The sequence below is a fragment of the Heptranchias perlo genome, unplaced genomic scaffold (assembly GCF_035084215.1).
Source record: "Heptranchias perlo isolate sHepPer1 unplaced genomic scaffold, sHepPer1.hap1 HAP1_SCAFFOLD_90, whole genome shotgun sequence".
Taxonomy (NCBI): domain Eukaryota; kingdom Metazoa; phylum Chordata; class Chondrichthyes; order Hexanchiformes; family Hexanchidae; genus Heptranchias; species Heptranchias perlo.
The window spans coordinates 1,511,884-1,530,541 of record NW_027139940.1 but is presented as its reverse complement, the minus strand read 5'-3'; the positions used below and the strand labels follow the sequence as shown (position 1 = coordinate 1,530,541).

Sequence of the window (18,658 nt, the reverse complement as noted above, 5' to 3'; positions counted from 1 at the left end):
ATCACAGTAAAAGGATCGCGGTATTTTCAGAATCACAGTGAGAGGAGCGCAATATTATACCAATCACAGTAAGAGTTGTGCGGTCGTATACCAATCAGAGAAAGAGGAGCGCGGTATTTCACCAAACACAGTAAGAGGAGCGCGGTATTAAACCAATCAGAGGAAGAGGACCGCGGTATAACACCAATCACAGTTCGTGGTGCGCGGTGTTATACCAAACACAGTAAGAGGAGCGCGGTATTATATCAAACACAGTAAGAGGAGCGCGGTATTTTACCAAACACAGTAAGAGGAGCGCGGTATTTTACCAAACACAGTAAGAGGAGAGCGGTATTATACCAAACACAGTAAGAGGAGAGCGGTATTTTACCAAACACAGTAAGAGGAGAGCGGCATTATATCAAACACAGTAAGAGGAGCGCGGTATTTTACCAAACACAGTAAGAGGAGCTCGGTATTATCGCAAACACAGTAAGAGGAACGCAGTTATCATAGCAAACACAGTGGGAGAAGTGCACTGAATTTACCCGTTTCTCTGGATGTCATGATATACATTACATGACGAGTAATACAGTTGTACATGGGTCACAGAATCAATGACAGATTATCGAGACTTACCAGGGACACCAACAGCAGCGAGGAGGAGTTATTAAATAACACGAACAGAAATACAATGAAACATGGTTTATAGAATTAATTGCTGGATATGAAGCCTTACCAGGAACTCCAAATGCTGCGACGAGAGGACAGTAAATGACAAGAACAGCAATACAATTAAACGTGGTTTACAGAGTTAATAACTGGGTATCGGAACTTAGCAGGGACAGCAACAACAGCGAGGACGGGATAGTAAATCTATTGGAAATCTTAAAGTGTCCAGAGTATCAGATATTTTATTATCTGGAACGAATCCATTAGTTTAGTTTGTTGATGGACTGAGGATTCCAGTTGACGCTGGAGGCGATGCTCTCCTCACACTTTGAGCTGAGGTGGTGAATTAAACGCTGTTTTTATGGTGGAGTAAACCTCTCCTGGGAGAATTGTATTCCATGGTGACTGATATTAATCAGATCATTGAACAAACAGGTTACAATTACCGCTGCGACACCAACAATGTTCGCAGGCACGGCAGAAAGGTATAATCTAACGATACAATGACCAGAATATAATCTCAGTAACTTTAGAAACAATTAAAAATAAATGTGAAAGTCGTGGTCTTGCCGCGTGATGCCAAATCACATTGAGGATTACAGAACGAAAAAAGAGCAAGGTCCATCGAGATGCCATTCTAACATGCTGATACAATAAGAATGGATTCGTGCAATCAATCTCGATCAATTAGTTCACAACAGACCCAGAAATGACACGGGGAAAACCCTAGTCGTGGAGAGATTTGGGAACTATAGGTCCAAAGTTACCTTTTCACCCGAAATGTGCTGCACTGACCGCATGTGATGTCTGAAAGTATTCACATACTGTACACCAAAATACTATTTTCTGAACGATATCTATTTAATTTGCATTTGAATGAATCAATACTGACTGCTTCCACCGTCTCCATATTGTGTCTGTTCCATACATATACCACTCGCAAACTGCAATAAAATGGAAGGGTGGTTTTGAATTTCCCACCCTTCCAGCGCAGGCCATGTCCTCTCGTACAATGGGTCTGGACAAGGTGAAATAGCTGATCATGGTCCACATTATCTGGTCCATTTAGGATCGCAAAACTGAAATCATATTACCTCTCAACCTTCTCTTTCCCACTGAGAACATGTCCAATTTAATTCTGCGCTTCTCATAACCCAATCCCTCCATCCGCTCACTCGTTCCAGTTGCTCTCTTCTGCATCCAATCAATAGCTGGAGTATCACTTTCCTACAGGGGTGACCAGTACTGTACACAATATTCTACGTGCGGTCGCAGCAATAACTTATGAAGTGACTGAGTGACCTCACTATATCAGCTCAATATTGACCATTTAATTCATCCCAACATATTTGCTCCATTCACCGTCAGCGTGCATTTTTGCAACTGCTGCAAATTATTGTCAATCCGACACATCTTCATTTTCCATGATTGTTATTTAGCGTGGAATCATAGAATCGCAGAATGACACGGCACAGAAGGAAGCAATTCGGCCGGTCGTGCCTATGCCGGCTCTTTGAAAGAGCTATCCAATTCGTCCAACTCCTCTGCTCCTGCCCAATAGTCATGCAAATTTGTCCACTTCCAGTATTCATCCAATTCCCTTTTGACAGTTATTATTGAATTTGCTCCACCATTTTGGATCGTAACAAAAATTGCGTATTTATCTTCCTCATGATGCATCTTGTTCTTTTGCAGTTCCCTTAAATCTGAGTGCTCTACTTCCCAACCATTCTGTTACTGGAAACAGATTCTCATTATTCACTCTATCAAAACCCTTCATGATATTGAACACCTCTATCAACGGTCTGTTTAACCTTCCCTGCTCCAAGGAGAACGACCTCAGCTTCTCCAGTTTCTCCACTTAACTGAAGTATTACATCCCTGGTATCATTCTTGCAAATCTCCTCTCTACTCACTCTGAGGCTTTGACATCCTTCCTTAAGTGTGTTGCCCAGAATTTACAACAATACTCCAGCTGGGTCCTAAAGGCTAGTTTTAAAAAGGTTCAGCAAAACTTTCTTTCTTTTATGCTCTTTGCATCTATTCATAAATCCAAGGATCCTGCATGTCTCCTTAACAGACTTCTCAACTTGTCCTGCAAAGACTTATGAGTTTACATCATGTCACCTGTCTATCTCTGTCCTGCTGAAGACTGTTGCTATCCTCCTCACTGTTTACTACATTTCCGACTTTCTGAACATTTGGAATTCTGCCCTGTGCACCCGAGTCCAGATGATTAACATGCATCAGAAATTGCACTTGTCCCTACATCAGTTCCAGGGAAGCACCACTGCACACTTCCCTGCAGTATTAAAATCAACCGGCCACTAATCTGCTTTCTGTTCATTTTCAAATTCGTATCAATGCAGAAATTGCTCCTTTAATCCCATGTGCTTCAATTTCGCTAACAAGTCTATTGTGTGTTTCATTTCAAACCCTCATCTCCTTTACTTCATCTACGCTCTCGAAGGCCTTGACATACTTCCTAATGTGTGTTGCCCAGAATGTATCACAATACTCCAGTAGGTCCTAAAGACTGGTTTTATAAAGGTTTAGCAACATTTCCTGGCTTTCATACTATATGCATCTATTTATAAATCCAAGGATCCTGCATGTCTTCTTAACAGACCTCTCAACTTATCCTGCAAAGTCTAATGTAGTTACACCATTTCACCTGTCCATCCATGTCCTTCTGAATTCTGTTACTCTCCTCCTGACTGTTTACTACATTTCCGAGTTTCGTTTATTCTGAAAATGTGAAATTATGCCCTGTGTACCTGAGTCCGGATCATTAATATGTATGAAAAGTGCAGTCGTCCCTACACCGGCTCCAGGGAAGCAATACTGCACACTTCCCTGCAGTATTATAAACAACCGGCCACTGACACTCTCTGCTTTCTGTTCCTTTTCAAATTCGTATCAATGCAGAAACTGCTCCTTTCATCCCATTGGCTTCATTTTCGCGAACAAGTCGATGATGTGGTAATTTTCAAACGCCTTCGAAATTCCATACATACAACATGAACCACACTACCCTCATCAGCCGTCTCCTTTACTTCATCAAATAACTCAAGTTAGTCGAACACGATTTGTCTTGAGAAAATCCGTGCTGACTTTCACTTATTCACCCAAATTTTCCAGGTGCCAATGAATTTTGTCGTGAATTAATGTCCCTTTAAGTGTGCCCACCACCGACGTTAAACTAAATGCCCTGTAGTTGCCGGGTTTATCCTTCTCCTGTATTTTGAACAGGGGCGTCACATTTCCAATTCTCCAAGCATCTGGCACCACTACCCGATCTAAGGAGGATTGGAAGATTGTGGTCAGAGCCTTCGCAATTTCCAACCTAACTTGTATCAGCAACCTAGGATTCATCCGATCCAGAGCGGGTGACTTTTCTGCTTCGAGGACTGACAATCCCTTTAGTATCTCCTCTTTATCTTTTATTATCCTATCCAATTTCTCTACTACCTCTTCCTTTACCGCTACATTGGCAGCATCCCCTTCTGTCGTGAAGACGGATGCGTTGTATTCGTTTAGTACGTATGCTTTCTGCCTCCACTGGAAGATCTTCACTTTGGTCTCTGATCGGTCCAAAACTCCTGGGACTAATCTTTCACTAATTATATGTTTATAAAGGACTTTTATTTTAGTCGCAAATCTGTTCTCATACTCTCTCTTTGCCTCTCCTGTGCCATTTTTTACACCTCATGTGTACTTTCTGTATTCAGCCTGGTTCTCTACTGTATTATGAAACTTACATTCGTTATAATCCACTTTTTTTCTGTTTCATTTTAATCTCTGTCTCTTTAGTCATCCAGCGAGCTCCAGCTTTAGATGCCCTTACTTGTCACAGTGTATGATGTAAGAAGTGTGACATCACCATATGATGTATGAAGTGTGATCTCACCATATGATGTAAGAGGTGTGACATCACCCTATGATGTATGAATTGTGATATCACTGTATTATATGTGGCATATGACATCACGGTATGATATATGAAGTGTGACATTACGGTTTGATGCATGAACTGTGATGGATAAAACAACAAAAATATGTATTTTTATCGCGAATTCAACGTTACTAAAGTCCTAAGTTGCTTCACGGGATCGTTATCAAGCAATATTTAACACCAAGCCACATAAGGAGATATTCGGACAGGTGACCAAAAGCTTGATCAAAGAGATAGGTTTTAAGTAGCGTCTTAAAGGAGGAAAGAGAGGCAGAGAGGTTGAGGGAGGGAATTCCAGATCTCAGAGCCGAGGCAGCTGAAGGCACGGCCGCCAAAATTGGAGTATTTAAAATCGGGGAGCGCAAGTGGCAAGAATTGGAGCAGTGCAGAGATCTCGGAGGGTTTTAGGGTTGCAGGAAGTTACAGAAATAGGGAGGGAGGGGAGAGGCCATTGTGGGATTTGAAAACTAGAATGAGAATTTTTAAATCGATGCATTCCCTGCAGGCAACCACAAAATGTCCACTTTCCCCAAGCAACGAGGCGTGGACAATAAAGGAGCCATTTCATCTTCAACCATATTTTGCAGAGTTTTTCTTTCAAATGTGGTCTGTTAGTTTGTCCAATCCATTCACTGCGATTATAAATAGACAATGTTCGATATTCCAGGAAGCATTTTTTGATTATCATTGAGTCATCGAAGGGTTACAGCACAGAAGCATGCCATTCGGCCCACCAAACACGTGCCGACTCATTAAACGAGCAATCCAGTTTCTCCGATTCCCCCGCCCTTTCCTTGCAACCCTTCAAATGTTTTCCCTTCAATTATTTACCAAATTCCTTGTTGAAAACCATGATTGAATCTGCTTCCACCACCCTTTCAGGCAACATATTCCAGTCCACAATTACTCACTGTGTAAAAAAAAGTTTTTCCTCATGTCGCCTTTGGTTCATATGCCAATCACCTTAAATCTTTATCCCTTTGTTCCCATCCCGCTCACCAATGGGAACAGTTTGTCCTTATTTATGTTATCTAAACCCTTCATGATTTTGAATACCTCTATCAAATCTCCTCTTAAACTTCTCTGATCTCAGGGGAACAACCTCAGCTTCTCCAGTCTATCCACATAACTGAAGTCCTTCACCCCTGGAACATTTCTAGGTAATCGTTTCCGCATTCTGGGTACTGATTTGCGGTACCCAATTCTGGGTACTGATTTGCGGTGCCCAGAATTGCACATAAAATTCCAGATATGGCAGAAGCAGCTTTTTATCAAGGTTCAACATAACTTCCTTACTTTTGGACTCTTTGCTTCCATTTATAATGCCCAGGATCACCTATGCTTTATTCACCACTTTCACAACCTGTCCTGCCACCTTCAGAGATTTGTGCACGTGTAGCCCCACGATTCTCTGTTCCTGCACCATCTTTATAATTTTACCGTTTAGTGTATATTGCCTCTCCTCATTCTTCCTGCTTAAATATATCACCTCGCACATCTCTGCGTTATATTTCAGCTGTCATGCGACCGCTCATTCCACCAGCCTGTCTATGTCCTCTTGACGCCTGTTACAATCCTCCTCACTGCGATTACACTTTCAAGTTTTGTGTCATCTGCAAATTTTGAAATTGTACACCCAAGTTCAGTCATTAATATATCGCAAAAATTTCATGTTTGCTGATAATCTATTCTCCTGCTCTCCCTTTGCCTCTCTTATTCCTTTTTTTGGATCTTTTCTGTACTTTCTGCATTTAGCCTTGTTGCCTGCTGTATAATGAACCTTACATTTGTCAAAAACCACCTTTTTCTGCTTCATTTTGCTCTTTATATATTATTTCACTCAGGATGCTCCAGCTTTGGATCTCTTTCCTCCGCCCCCTCCCCGACACCTCGCCCATGTGGAAATATGACTGCGTTGTACCCAAAACGATTCCTCCTTGAAGGCCAACCGTTGGTCAATTCCGGTTTTGCCAACTGGTGTCCGTCCCCCTGACAAATAGCTTCAAAGCCTCTCAACGCACGGACATTGGTCCCAGCTCTGTTGCGGTGCAACCCGTCCGGATGTTACAGATCCCTCAAATCTCAGAACAGTCCCAATGTCCCAGGAATCTGAAGTTTTCCCTCCTGCACCACTTTCCAGTCACGCATTAACCAGTCTTATCCTACTATTCCTATATTCATTCGCAAGTGGCACTAATCCAGAGCTTTCTACATTTGAGCTCCTGCTTTTTAACTTGATCCTGAGCTCCAGAAATTTTGACTGCAGGACATCAACACTTTTATTTCATATGTCATTGGTTCCCACATGGACCACGAATTCTGGCTGTTTCCCTTCACTCCTTAAAATGTTCTGCACCCTCTCAGTGATATATTTTACCCTGGCACCAGGGAGGCAACGTAGGTTGCGGAAATCACGTCGATTGTTGCAGAAACGCCTGTTCATCCCACTGCTTATTGAATCACCGATAACAATTGAGTTTCTACACTTTCTTCTGCCCCCTTGTGCAGCTGAGTTTCGAACGGTGCCGTGGATGTACCACTGACTGCATTCCGCTGAGTTGTCATCACCCTCACTGGTACGCAACACTGAATACAGATTTGTGAGTACCACACGCATAGGGGGTTCCTGCACTGCCTATCTGCTCCTCCTATACTGCCTGGTGATCACACACAGCCTCTCCTCCTGAAACTCCCCATAGCTGCGGGGTCACCACATCCTGAATCGTGCTTTCCACGAAAATCTCAGATTCCCGTATTCGCTCCAGTGACGCCAACGGCCCTGAAGCTCAGAAACTCTGAGCTCGAGCTCGAGCAGTTGACGACACTTCCTGCACACGTGGTTTTCCAGGACACGCAAAGTGTTCTGGATTTCCCACATGGCACAGGATGTGCAGCTCCAGACCCCAGCAGTCCTGCCATGTTAGCTAACAGTGATTTAAAACTATCTTATCAGCTATAAGGCTATTTAACTGAAAAGCTAAAACAAAATACTGAAAGTCCAACACTAACAAAGCACTAACGACTTTTAATCACGATAAACAATCAATTAGATACTAAGAATAACAAATCTAAACACTAAATACATGAACCAATTCCTGAAATATTTCTCTGTATATTACCTCCGCCGCTCCTGCTTGTGTTGTGAGATCACTTTTTGATTTTTCTGCCTGTTTCAGACTCACCGCTCGCGCCATTTTATGGTCTTAAATTCAAAGTACGGGAACATGATTGAGGAATGTGCATTAGATACATTGAAAGTGTTGCAACATGATTCAGGAGCCTGCACTGGATATATTTAAAGGGAGCAAACACGACTGAGAGACACACGTCAGATACATTCAAAGGGAATACGGCGCAACCAGAGATGCAAGGTTTCATCCGCCGGCCGGCAGGAAGCAGCGGCTGAATCTGATCTGTGTCATGTGGGAGCAGAACACAATATTCCAGCTGTTTATGTTCATGACCCTGCAGAATATTCCAAACTGTTCTCAACATCTGCAATTCCAGTTAAATATCGGAGGGGTTTAGATTATTGTAATGATCGCTGCGATTCCTCCCGATTTTATGAATTTACAGCAAATTGAATCTCACTAAACCGATGAAATATTAATTACCGAGATTATAAACAATGTAACTCAATTACAATTTAACTGCGATAGCGAAGTGGTTCAGATATTAAACTCGAAATCTCAGTGAAGTTTCCCCCCGCAGGTTCGAACCCTGCTCGCAGGAGTTTTGCTCAATGTCGGGCTTAGTGTTTCCTCGAGTTTATTTTCTTTAATCCGCTCCCTCTGGAGATCACTGGTCGCGAAACTGCTCAGAATTCACTGCACTGCATTTATTAACCTGCTCTTACACAGTTTGAGGCAAAGTTTATTGTTGTGATTGGAAACACGAATAATATCTGGGAGTCAATTCGATATTTTGGGCTGTTAGCAACTGAACAAAATGCAATCTTCAGTGAGAAATAAACACACAAAATAATAATTTCAAAAGAACATTTCAAAATTTCGCAGTAAATATGACCAAATGGCCATTCCAAGTTAAATAGACACTTCCGTTCCAAGTGGGACACGTTTTCCCCAATGTGTAAATCGACTGAGGCAGGACTCAAATCGGAGGAGTTTGGGACCGATCAGAGACCAAAGTGAAGATCTTCCAGTGGAGGCAGAAAGCATACGGACGGAATCAATACAACGCATCCGTCTTCACTGCAGAAGAGGATGCTGCCAATGTAGCAGTAAAGGAAGAGGTAGTAGAGAAATTGGATAGGATAATAAAATATAAAGAGGAGATACTAAAAGGGTTGTCTGTCCTCAATGTAGAAAAGTCACCCGGTCTGGATGGGATGAATCCTAGGTTGCTGATACAAGTTAGGTTGGAAATTGCGAAGGCTCTGACCACAGTTTTCCAATCCTCCTTCGATAGGGTAGTGGTGCCAGATGCCTGGAGAATTGGAAATGTGACGCCCCTGTGCAACATACATGAGAAGGATAAACCTGGCAACAACAGGGCATTTAGTTTAACGTCGGTGGTGGGCACACTGAAAGCGACAGTAATTCACGACAAAATTCATTGGCACCTGGAAAATTTGGGTGAATAAGTGAAAGTCAGCACGGATTTTCTAAAGACAAATCGTGTTCGACTAACTTGAGTTATTTGATGAAGTAAAGGAGACGGCTGATGAGGGTTTGAAAATTACCACACAATAGACTTGTAAGCGAAATTGAAGTACATGGGATAAAAGGAGCAATTTCTGCATTGATACGAATTTGAAAAGGAACAGAAAGCAGATTCGTGGCTGTTTGTTTTTACCACTGCAGGGACGTGTGTCGTGGTGCTTCCCTGGAACTGGTGTCGGGACAAGTGCAATTTCTGATGCATACTTATGATCTGGACTCGGGTACACAGGGCATAATTTCAAATGTTCAGAAAGTCGGAAATGTAGTAAACAGTGAGTAGGATCGTAACAGACTTCAGGAGGACATAGATAGACAGGTGACATGGCGTCAACTCATAAGACTTTGCAGGACAAGTTGAGAAGTCTGTTAAGCAGACATGCAGGATCCTTGGATTTATGAATAGATGCAAAGTGTATGAAAGAAAGAAAGTTTTGCTAAATCTTTATAAAACCAGCCTTTAGGACACAGCTGGAGTATTGTGGTATGTTTTGGGCAACACACTTTAGGAAGGATGTCAAGGCCTCAGGGCGGGTAGAGAGGAGATTTGCAAGAAAGATACCAGGGATGTAATACTTCAGTTACGTGGAGAAGCTGAGGTCGTTCTCCTTGGAGCAGGGAAGGTTGAACAGACCGTTGATAGAGGTGTTCAATATCATGAAGGGTTTGGGTAGAGTGAATAATGAGAAATTGTTTCCAGTAACAGAATGTTTGGGAAGCAGAGCACTCAGATTTAAGGTAACTGCAAAAGAACAAGATGCATCATGAGGAAGATAAATACGCAATTTTTGTTACGATCCAAAATGGTGGAAGCAAATTCAATAATGACTTTCAAAAGGGAATTGGATGAATACTGGAAGTGGAGACATTTGCATGGCTATTCGGCAGGAGCTGAGGAGTGGGACGAATTGGGCAGCTCTTTCAAAGAGCCGGCATCGGCACGACAGGCCGAATTGCCTCCTTCTGTGCCGTATCATTCTGCGATTCTATGATTCCACGCTAAATAACAATCATGGAAAATGAAAGAGATCTGTCGGATTGACAATAATCTGCAGCAGTCGCAACAATGCACGCTGACAGTGAATGGAGCAAATATGTTGGGATGAATTAAATGGTCAATATTGAGCTGATATAGTGAGGTCAACCAGTCACTTCATAAATGATTGCTGCGACCGCACTTAGAATACTGTGTACAGTACTGATCACCACTGTAGGAAAGTGACACTCCAGCTATTGATTGGATACAGAAGAGAGCAACTGGAACGAGTGAGCGGATGGAGGGATTGGGTTATGAGAAGCGCTTAAGTAAATTGGACATGTTCTCAGTGGTAAAGAGAAGGTTGAGAGCTGATATGATTTCAGTTTTTAGATCCGAAAGGGACCAGGTAATGTGGACCATGATCAGCTATTTCACCTTGTCCAGACCCATAGTACCAGAGGACATGGCCTGCGCTTGAAGGGTGGGAAATTCAAAACGAATCTGCAGAAATTAGATTGCAGTGTGCGAGTGGTACATCTCTGGAACAGACACGATATGGAGACGGTGGAAGCAGTCAGTATTGATTCATTCAAATGCAAATTAAATAGATATCGTTCAGAAAATAGTATTTTGGTGCACAGTATGTGAATACTTTGAGACATCACATGCGGTCAGTGTAGCACATTTAGGGTGAAAAGTAAACTTTGGACCAATAGTTCCCAAATCTCTCCACCACTAGGGTTTTCCCCGTGTCATTTCTGGGCCTGTTGCAAACTAATTGATAGATTGATTGCACGAATCCATTATGATTTTATCAGGATGTTAGAAGGGCATCGAGATGGACCTTGCTCTTTTGCCGTTCTGTAATTCTTACTGTGATTTGGTATCACGCTGCAAGACCACGACTTTCACGTTTATTTTCCATTGTTTCCAAAGTAACTGAGATTATATTCTGGTCATTGTAGCGTTAGATTATAACTTTCTGCCGTGCCTGCGAACATGGTTGGTGTAGCAGCGGTAATTCTAATCTGTTTGTTCAATGATCTGTTTAATATCAGTCACCGTGGAATAGAATTCTCAAAGGAGAGGTTTACTCCACAATAAAAAGGCGTTTAATTCACCACCTCAGCTCAAAGTGTGAGGAGAGCATCGCCTCCAGCATCAACTGGAATCATCAGTCCACCAACAAACTAAACTAATGGATTCGTTCCTGATCATAAAATATCTGATACTCGGGACACTTTACGATTTCCAAAAGATTTACTATCCCGTCCTCGCTGCTGTTGCTGTCCCTGGTAAGTCCAGATACCCAGTTATTAATTCTGTAAGCCACGTTTAATTGTATTGCTGTTCTTGTCATTTACTGTCCCCTCGTCGCAGCATTTGGTGACCCTGGTGAGGCTTCAGATCCAGCAATTAATTCTATAAACCATGTTTCATTGTATTTCTGTTGATGTTATTTAATAACACCTCTTCGCTGCTGTTGGTGTCCCTGGTAAGTCTCTACAATCTGTTTTTGATTCTGTGACCCATGTACAACTGTATTACCTTTCATGTAATGTATATCATGACATCCAGAGAAACGGGTAAATTCAGTGCACTTCTCCCACTTTGTTTGCTATGATAACTGCCTCCTCTTCCTCTGATTGGTTTAATACCGCGCTCATCTTCCTGTGATTGGTCTAATACCTCGCTCCTCATACTGTGTTTGGTATAATACCGCGCACCTCTTACTGTGTTGGGTACAATACCGCGCTCCTCTTACTGTGTTTGGTATAATACCGCGCTCCTTTTACTCTGATTGGTATAATACCGCGCTCCTTTTACTCTGATTGGTATAATACCGCGCTCCTTTTACTCTGATTGGTATAACACCGCGCTCCTCTTACTGTGTTTGAGAAAATACCACGCCTCTCTTCCTGTGTTGGATGTAATACCGCGCTCCTCTTACTGTGTTTGATATAATACCGCGCTCCTCTTGCTGTGTTTGTTATAATACCGCGCTCCTCTTACTGTGTTTGAGAAAATACCACGCCTCTATTACTGTGTTGGATGTAATACCGCGCTCCTCTTACTGTGTTTGATATAATACCGCGCTCCTCTTGCTGTGTTTGTTATAATACCGCGCTCCTCTTACTGTGTTTGAGAAAATACCACGCCTCTATTACTGTGTTGGATGTAATACCGCGCTCCTCTTACTGTTTTTGATATAATACCGCGCTCCTCTTGCTGTGTTTGTTATAATACCGCGCTCCTCTTACTGTGTTTGAGAAAATACCACGCCTCTATTACTGTGTTGGATGTAATACCGCGCTCCTCTTACTGTGTTTGATATAATACCGCGCTCCTCTTGCTGTGTTTGTTATAATATCGCGCTCCTCTTGCTGTGTTTGTTATAATACCGCGCTCCTCTTACTGTGTTTGAGAAAATACCACGCCTCTCTTACTGTGTTGGATGTAATACCGCGCTTCTCGAACTGTGTTTGGTATAATACCGCGCTCCACTTCCTGTGATTGGTATGATACAGCGCTCCTCTCACTGTGATTGGTGTAATACCGCGGTCCTCTTCCTCTGATTGGTTAAATACCGCCGCTCCTCTGACTGTGTTTGGTATCATACCGCGTGTGTGCGATAATAACTCGCTCCTCTTACTGTGATTGGGATAATGCCGGGCTCCTCTTGCTGTGTTTGGAATAATACCGCGCTCCGCTTAATGTGTTTGATATAACACCGCGCTCCACTTATTGTGATTGGTATAATACCGCGCTCCTCTTACTGTGTTTGCAATAATGCCGGGCTCCTCTTACTGTGATTGGTATAATATCGAGCTCCTCTTTCTGTGTTTGGTTAAATATCGCGATCCTCTAACTGTGATTGGTGTAATACCGCGCTCCCCTTCATGTGTTTGGTATCATTCCGGGCTCCTCTTACTGTGTTTCGTATAATACCGCGCTCATCTTACTGTGTTTGGTATAATGCCGGGCTCCTCTTAATGTGTTTGGTGTAAAACAGCACTCCTCTTACTGTGTTTGGTATAATGCCGGGCTCCTCTTAATGTGTTTGGTGTAAAACAGCACTCCTCTTACTGTGTTTGGTTCAATATCGCGCTCCCCTTCCTGTGTTTGTACAATACTCAAGATTTCTCGCTGCGATTATTGGACAGTCACCCATTCACTGTTCTCAGCTGAATGAATCGTCCGCCCTTATTTCCCGCTGTTTGCTCCACGTGATTCAAAAACTCTTTGAGGTTCTGAAATCAGCAATTTCATGAACGATTCCCTGCCTTCATCAGATTACTGTCTTTGGTCTCCACTGAACCATGTGTCAGTTCACAAATTCTCAGCTCCATGTGGTTCAGGTTGTGGGAGGAATGATACAGTTCGCGTCAGCTGCCTCACTTCTCCCCATCTCCCTCATTGCACCAGTGTCACTGCCCCCGGATGCTGAGGACAGAAATACAAGCCTTCATTTTATTATATTACAGTGGATCTATCTCCATTCTTTGCTGTGAAATAACCATTTAGTCCCAGGCCAGTCTGACACGGTTCAAAGGATCTATCAGCGAGTCTCAGGCTGATTTTCTACCATCTCCTGCTAATCCTCAATACAACTGAGTTAATTTCATTTTTTTCCTGTTTATTATGTGGATATGTATCCACACGATTCTTACTGGACTGCGATGAATCATAAAATAAATTAATGTTTTATTTTCCCACATTCCGTGTTCAATTTGATGATCACCAACAGATGAAACCCAGACGCCCAGCGCTGCTCCTGTGTTCAGATCTTTAATGTTTTATTGTTGTCAGACTGTTTGAAATAACTGATCGTTCTTGTAAACGTTATTTGTAACATAACTGGACAGTCGGTCTTTGAAATTAATTACAATTTGCACATTGCCCACACTGGATGTGAAGGTTCTGATTTTACTAATTATTCCATTACTGGTTGAAGTTACTGTAAACGATCAACTTAAAGTCCTGAAAATTTCCTCTCCTGTCCTTGCCTCATGTCCACTGTCACTTTGCATAGCAACCGTTCCACATTCCGTACTTACCTCTGGGTGTGGTTGCGATGTGTTTACGACTTCGTCGCTCCTTTTTACTCTCGAAATATCTGTCTTGTCTGTTTCACATTGATATATCTTTGACCATGTGGTCTGTTTCTCCCATCGAAAGTTTGCTCTTGCTCAAATATCACAGTCTAATTCTGAGCACGCCCATCAAACTAATAAGAGCTTCCTTAGAATGTTGCTACTTTTGATTTCATCAGCGCTGTCAAATGGTCCTGCATGGACTTCATGGAATCAGACTACACTGGACATTGACTTGGTTTTCACTATTTAACAAACATATTACTGGAGCAGTGAGAGAATATAAATTTATCACATTTAACTAAGGTACGATAGTCAATTGGAAATATACTTGAAAAGAAAAAATGCAGAATTATGGGGAAATTGGAGAGTAGGCTTACAGGATTGTTCATTCAGAGAGCTGGCAGGAGCACGATTGGCTGAAGTGCCTCATTCTGTGCTTCAGGATTCTATGATTCGAAGATTCAGTGTTCCTGAGACTCTATGATTTTATGATTCTATAATACTGTAATTCCCTGATTCTGTCATTGTCTGATTTTACGATTCTGTTAGTCTGTGATACTGTGATTCATTGATTCTCTGATTCAATGATTCTATGATTATTTCTGTGACACGGGCGCCTTTGTTCTGATAGTTTACTATAATTTGCTTGTCTTCCGCTGAATTGCAGTTAACGCAATGACGATCATTGTGCTGTCTCGTGGAAAGTGCGGACACGCCAAATGTGTCACTCGCTACCAGGTGGCCATGGCAGCGGCGGATCTATTGGTCGTTATCACTGATCTGATATTGAGGCAGATCCCCATTACTTATCGTTCACAATTCACTTTTCTATACCACGTTCCCGTGTGTAATATTCACGCGGTCCTACTTAATGCAGCCACGGACTGTTCTGTCTGGTTCACCGTCACTTTCACCTTCGATCGATTTGTGGCCATTTGTTGCCAGAAGCTGAAAACTAAATATTGCACCGAGAAAACGGCAGCTGTGGTTTTAGGAACAGTGAGTGTGCTGTTCTGTTTAAAGAATATTTTTTGGTACTTTTTCCACACCGGTGCTTATATTTTATCCAACAGCCCCTGGTTCTGTGGTGTGACAAGCGGTGCTCTATTCTCGCAGATGTGGACAGGCATTGAATTCCTTCATTATCTTCTAACTCCGGGTGTCCCATTTGTTCTGATTTTGTTGCTCAATGCTTTAACTGTCAGACACATTTTAGTGGCCAGCAGAGCCCGCAGGAGACTCCGGGGTCACAGCAATAGGGAGAGTCCCAGTGACCCAGAGATGGAGAACCGAAGGAAATCCATCATTTTACTGTTTGTTATCTCGGGGAATTTTATCCTGTTATGGGCGCTTTTTCTGGTGTCTGTAGTTTCTCAGCGAATGTTTTTGATGGGGTATTCCTCTCTATATCTCCCTGCATTCGTAAAAGAAATGGGATTCATACTTCAGCTTCTGAGCTGTTGCACTAACACCTGTATTTATGCAATGACACAGACTAAATTCAGAGAGCAATTGAAGAATGTGGTGAAATATCCATTTATTGTAATTGTCAGGTTAATTGAATAATTTACAGAAAGGAAGACTTCCTGACATTAGATTCTTATTTGGACGCTATTCACTTCATCGGTTCCTCTGAACATCCATTCTCCCAAAATGACGCACTGTGGTTACTGTATATACAACCCACAAGATGTCCTCCTTCATCTTCCCAGGCAACTAGGCGTGGACAATAAAGGAGCCTTTTCATCTTCATCCATATTCTGCAGAATTTTTCTTTCAAATGTGGTCTGTTAATTTGTCCAATCCATTCACCGCGGTCTCTGCGATTACAAATGAACAATGTTCCATATTCCAGCAAGTATTTTGTGATTATCATAGAATCATCGAATGGTTACAGCACATAAGCATGCCATTCGGCCCATCAAACACGTGCCGGCTCATTATAATAGCATTCCATTTTGTCCTATTACCCCGCCCTTTCCTTGCAGCCCTTCAATTGTTTTCCCTTCAATTATTTACCAAGATCCCTTTTGAAAACCACGATTGAATCTGCTTCCACCACACTTTCAGGCAACATATTCCAGTTCACAATTACTCACCTTAAATCTGTATCCCCTGGTTCTCAAATGTTCACCAATGGGAAGAGTTTATCTTTATTTACTTTATCTACACCCTTCATGATTTTGAATTCTTCTATCAAATCTTCTCTTAACTTTCTCTGCTCTGAGCAGAACAATCTCAGTTTCTCCAGTCGATCCACGAAACTGAAATCCCTCACCCCTGGAACCATTCTAGGTGATATTTTCCGCACCATCTCGAAGACCTTCACATCCTTCCTGATGTGCGGTTCCCAGAATTGGACACAATATTCCAGATGTGGCAGAAGCAGTGTTTTATAAAGGTTCAACATAACTTCCTTACTTTCGGACTCTATACTTCTATTTATAACGTCCAGGATCCCGTATGCTTTTTTAACCACTTTCACAACCTGTCCTGCCACCTTCAGAGATTTGTGCATATGTAGCCTCATGACTCTCTGTTCCTGCACCATCTTTTGAATTGTACCATTTAGTGCATATTGCCTCTCCTCATTCTTCCTGCTTAAATATATCACCTCGCACATCTCTGCGATGAATTTCAGCTGCCATGCGTCCGCCCATTCCACCAGCCGGTCTATATCCTCTTGAAGACTATTACTATCCTCCTCACTGTTCTTACACTTTCAAATTGCACCCTTACACCCAAGTCCATTCATTAATATATCGCAAAAACACAGTGTTCCTTGTCCGAACCCCTGGGGAACACAACTGTACACCTTCCTCCAGGCAGAGAAAACAACAGTTCACCACTCCTCTCTACTTCCTGTCACTTAGCCAATTTTGTATCCATGCTGCCACTGCTCCTTTTGTTCCATGGGCTTGAATTTTGCAACATTCAAAAGTTGACGCGAGTTTGTAGTGAGTTCAGAAGAGGTACAACAGAGTGTAAATCAAAGATGGAGCTCACAGTCCTTGTGATAATCGGATGAAGACATCATTTCAGAGAGTTCTACGCCATGTGTTTCATATCATTACTGAGTGCGATTCACAGGGTAGAAAACTCACTAGTTTCAGAAACAAGGACACTTTCATCAGCAGAAATTAATTTCAGCAATCTGGTTTCGGGGAGTTTATGTACAGATTAAAAAGGACAGGTGCTAGAACTGATTCCTGAGGGAGGCCAGTGATTTAGTATCTCCGTAGCATCGTGCAGTCGGCCATGTGTAATCTGAAACTTCGGCAGGGGACCTCGTCCGTGAGTCTAAACACGGAGACAGATTAAGTGTGGGCGGCGATGTGGGGAAACCAGAACAGATACAGACAGAGGGGAAAAGAGAGAACGAGGAACTGAGCCAAATTAGAAAATAGCAAGCTGTCAGTAAACTGAGCTGGAAAATCTGGAAAGTGGAGGAAGGGTTCCGAATATCATAGTATCATAGTATGGTACAGCACAGAAGGAGTCCCTTCGGCCCATCACGCACTGAAAGAGCTATCAAATAGTTCCACTCCCATGCTCTTTCTCCATAGCCATGTAAATGTTTTCCCCTCAAGTATTTCTCCAATTCCCCATTGAAAGTTATTATTGAATCTGCTTCTACCACCCGTTCAGGCTCAGCATTCCAGATCATACTCGCTCTTTGCGGAAGAAAATGTTTCCTTCTGTCGCCTCTGTTTCTTTTGCGAGTCACTTTTAACCTTAGTCCTCTGGTTACCGACACTTCTGTCACTGGAAACGGTTTCCCCATATTTAATCTATTGAAACCGTTCATGATTTTGAACAACTCCATCAAAGCTCCTCGGAACCTTCTCTGCTCTAAGGAGAACAATCCCAGCCTCTCCAGTGTCGCCACATTACTGATGACACTTTTCCATGGTAGAATTGTAGAAAATCTCTTCTTCACCCTCTGACATCCTTCCTAAAATGTAGTGCCGAGAATTGAACACAATCCTCCAGCTGAGGTCCAACCAGTGTTCAATAAAGTTTTGGCATAACTTCTTTGATTTTGCACATTATGTCTCTATTAGTAAAGCCCAGGATACCATATGATTTTTTAACAGCCTTCTCATCTTTTCCTGCCAACTTCAAAGATTTGTGCACATACACCCCCAGGTCCCTTTGTTCCCGCAACCACTTTAAAAGTTTACCAATTACTTTAGTTCGTCTCTCCTCATTCTTCATATCAAAATGTATCACTTCAAACTTCTCTGCACTAAATTTCATTTGCCATGTGTCGGCCCATTTCACCAGTCTGTCTGTG

The 18,658-nt window shown here is 42.4% G+C and overlaps 1 protein-coding gene across 1 annotated transcript in view; it reads left to right on the top strand.

Moving 5' to 3' along the window:
- Positions 1 to 15,927, top strand: part of LOC137319838 (probable G-protein coupled receptor 139) — a 41,987-nt gene extending 26,060 nt beyond the window's left edge. Inside the window, exon 3 of the mRNA XM_067981756.1 lies at positions 15,478 to 15,927. Coding sequence (XP_067837857.1) covers positions 15,478 to 15,927 — 450 coding nt within the window. The remainder of the gene's footprint in view (positions 1 to 15,477) is intronic.
- Positions 15,928 to 18,658: the final 2,731 nt, after the last annotated feature.